Here is a 3,263-nt window from a genome sequence, read left to right on the forward strand (position 1 = left end):
TGGATCATAGGAATATAAATAGATACATCGATGGAGTAGATGGATCGTTACACCCCTAGTAAAAACACTCCAGTGCGCAAAACAGGGGCACTGGAAAATACAAGGCACACAGGGAATATTCCCAGCGATACAAAATACATGGAGCTCCACCGAGCTTCTCTCTCCTCCACAATAAACAATCACACACAAAGACAAGGGGGCAGAGGGAACACGTATACAGGTACTAATGAGGGGATATGAACCAGGTGTGTGTAATAAACAAGACAAAACAAATGGAATGATGAGATGAGGAGCGGCAGTGGCTAGAAGGCCGGTGACGACAAACGCCGAAGCCTGCCCGAACAAGGAGAGGGGCAGCCTCGGAGGAAGTCGTGACAGATACTGTATATTTTTGAAAGAATACTATATTTTCCTTGACAGAGTAATGCTGAATGTAAAAAATGGCTCAACTTACCCCACTCTCCCCTACACATGATGTAACATTTGTTTACGATTGACAGATAATGTTTAAATGCAAAACACTTTATTTTGTGATGGGGCCCTCAGCTCAGTTTGGGAACCTTAATCCAGGCTGGACAGCAGGAAGTCAACCTGTATTTCTAGATTCCCCATCACCTCCCCCGAGAGCCTCTCTGGGCTTTCATAGATTGACTCATTGAGGTTGAAGATGGATTCTAGCCATGCCTTCATCTGGCCCTGTTGACAACAGACACATCATCAACTATTATTGAGAGAGAGAGAGAGAGAGAGAGAGAGAGAGAGAGAGAGAGAGAGAGAGAGAGAGAGAGAGAAATGTACCTTAACGAGGAGGTAGAAGTTCTCAGCAGCCTCTGTCCAGGCTCCTCCAGGAGGGTCAATCCTCATTATGACTTGCAGGAGCAGATAAAGGAAGCTACCAGGCTCCTGGAGAAGGAACAGGGGACATGAGTGAGTGTCTACAGATCTGATATGACAACAGTGTGTATAGCATAGATAAACAACAGGATGTTCCATTCTTAGGGCCACTTACAGATATAGGAAGAGATGTCTTTCCTTCTAGAAGGCTTAGTAGAACGAATTCATAAAAAACATCTGCGAAGTTGATGCGGTCGATCTGAAGTCAAACAAATAGGATAATTACATAATCTTCATTGACAAGCACTTTAGAAAGTCTCATTGAGTAGATGTTAGATGAGAAGACGGTGCCTGCAGCTAACGCTCAAGCTTGCATGTAGACCTACTCCTACGAGAGCCATCTCCTGCTCTAGTCGCTCCCTGTTTGCTGGCTCATTAATGAAGTTCACCAGTAGGTCGTAGGCCTGCTGAAACTGCCTCACATCCTCAAAACAAAACAATCATAAAATTCCTTAAAACTTAGATCATAAACTCAAAGATTCAGGTCTGTAATTCAAAGGGCCTCCGATTGTTTGGCTAGTATGACGTTGAAACTTTTCAACTAAACGCTATGAATCACTGTTGCCTAAAGGTAACCCACTGTGCAAGAACTGGTTGAATCAATGTTGTATCAATGAAAAATGTCAATGTGATGATGTTGAATCAAAGTGGGAAACTGATTGGATTTGAAAGAAGTCATCAACGTAAGGGAATTTCGTCTTTTAACCTAAATCCAATTACGTTAATTTTTGGGGGGATTTCACATTGAATTCACATTAGTTGACAACTCAACCAAATGTAAATCAAAACGAGACGTTGAAATGACATCTGTGCCCAGTGGGAACTATATATCTGGTCTGATGAACGTTGCACAATTATGTAATTGGTTACCTGCTGGTTGAGCTCAGATAGTCCACTCAACACCATCCTCCCAGCGTGGGTGAGGTAATTGAGGGAGGTACTGTCTGAGGATGTCAGAGCCTGTGAGAACAAGACAGTACATTTACAAATAGTCCAGAAATGTTCATGAAGTGAAATACAAAAGGTGCTAAATTCACATTTTCTCACCTCCATAGCACGTCTGATACAGGCCAGCCTCAGAGAGAAGTTGGTTGTCCCTTGGTTTTCAAAGTAACGCCTGTAAATAGAAATGTTCAATAACAAATGTTCAACCTAAGAAGCTAAAACATCAGTGCCATGAAATTAAGAAATAATTTTATGTTAGCCTATATTATAACTGCAGGATTCAGAAAGACCATACCAATGTAGGATCTTAATTTGATCACTCTTTTGTTGCTGAGAATTTTCCTGCACGGCAGGAAATGCAAACTTGTAGCGTATTTGGAATTTTCAAGTTTGTAATTTCCACTTTGAAATTTTAGACTCGATTTTCCCTAACGAAAAATGTATCCTGTTGCTGCAGGATTATTTTCCTGCTGTAGCAAACTGTCTCAAATTAAGATCCTACATCTGTATAACTACAATATTGGGCAGATTATTTCAAAGCAAAGGTTTTTACTATAGATGAACACATGAAAGCGAACCCACCGCAACTGGGGCACATCTGCAGCATTATTTTGCTCCTCCACAAACTCCTCCTCAAACTCCTAAAACAGACATCACATTAACTTAAACTCTACTAAACTGCATTTCACCTGCAACATCAACTGAAGCAGACAAAACATTCAGTGACATCATAACAATACTTTCATCTTGACCTAACAACTTGACACTTGACAGACAACACAAACCTATCGATACCAAAACAATGACACACACCTGTACACACAAGTACAAATGAAATAAGAATTATTGACTGTAGAAAGAGTTTTACCTGAGGAGTGCTGTCAGGGGTCTGGTCCTGGTCCTGGGTGGAGTGGTAAGGTGGAGGGGGACTGGGAGGGGAATCGGAAGGGAAAGGGGGAGGCGGAGAATTCTGGGGGGACTGGTGAGAGGAGCCAGAGGACGGCTCATGAGGGGTGGTGATGATGTCAGAGGTGGAGAACTGATATGCCATCATCTCATCCCCCTCTCCTGGTACCCCTCCACTGTGGTGGAGATATCCACCTGCTGTTTAACACACAACATGTGACACTGTCAGCCCAACACTGAAAACCACCATATTGAAAACCCCTCAACCAAACACTGAAATAAATCATAACACAGAGAAACAACGGGGTGTACCTGGGCATCCTCATAATAGGTGAACTCAGACCTCCTCTTGACAAGGCCGGACATGAGTCCATGGATCCTTCTACCAAGGAACTAAAAATGAGGCAAGAGATTAGAACGTGTCATTTCATTTTCTGTCAACATGTATTTATTCAAATAGGTAAATGGACATTTGCCACTTTACATTTTTTCTGTGAAAAATTGCCTGACTGTACCTT

General features: G+C 42.2%; 1 protein-coding gene across 1 annotated transcript; it reads right to left on the reverse strand.

Moving 5' to 3' along the window:
* Positions 1-417: 417 nt before the first annotated feature.
* LOC121572006 lies at positions 418-2,896 on the reverse strand. Its single transcript, XM_045222103.1, has 7 exons — positions 2,708-2,896; positions 2,422-2,480; positions 1,942-2,011; positions 1,765-1,854; positions 1,010-1,093; positions 799-903; positions 418-696 (listed from the first exon to the last, which is right to left on the reverse strand). The coding sequence occupies exons 1-7, from the start codon at positions 2,891-2,893 to the stop codon at positions 562-564; spliced, it is 729 nt and encodes a 242-aa protein (XP_045078038.1). The 5' UTR covers positions 2,894-2,896; the 3' UTR covers positions 418-561.
* Between the last annotated feature and the right edge of the window lie 367 nt (positions 2,897-3,263).

This window comes from Coregonus clupeaformis, chromosome 8 (genome assembly GCF_020615455.1).
Source record: "Coregonus clupeaformis isolate EN_2021a chromosome 8, ASM2061545v1, whole genome shotgun sequence".
Taxonomy (NCBI): Eukaryota; Metazoa; Chordata; class Actinopteri; order Salmoniformes; family Salmonidae; genus Coregonus; species Coregonus clupeaformis.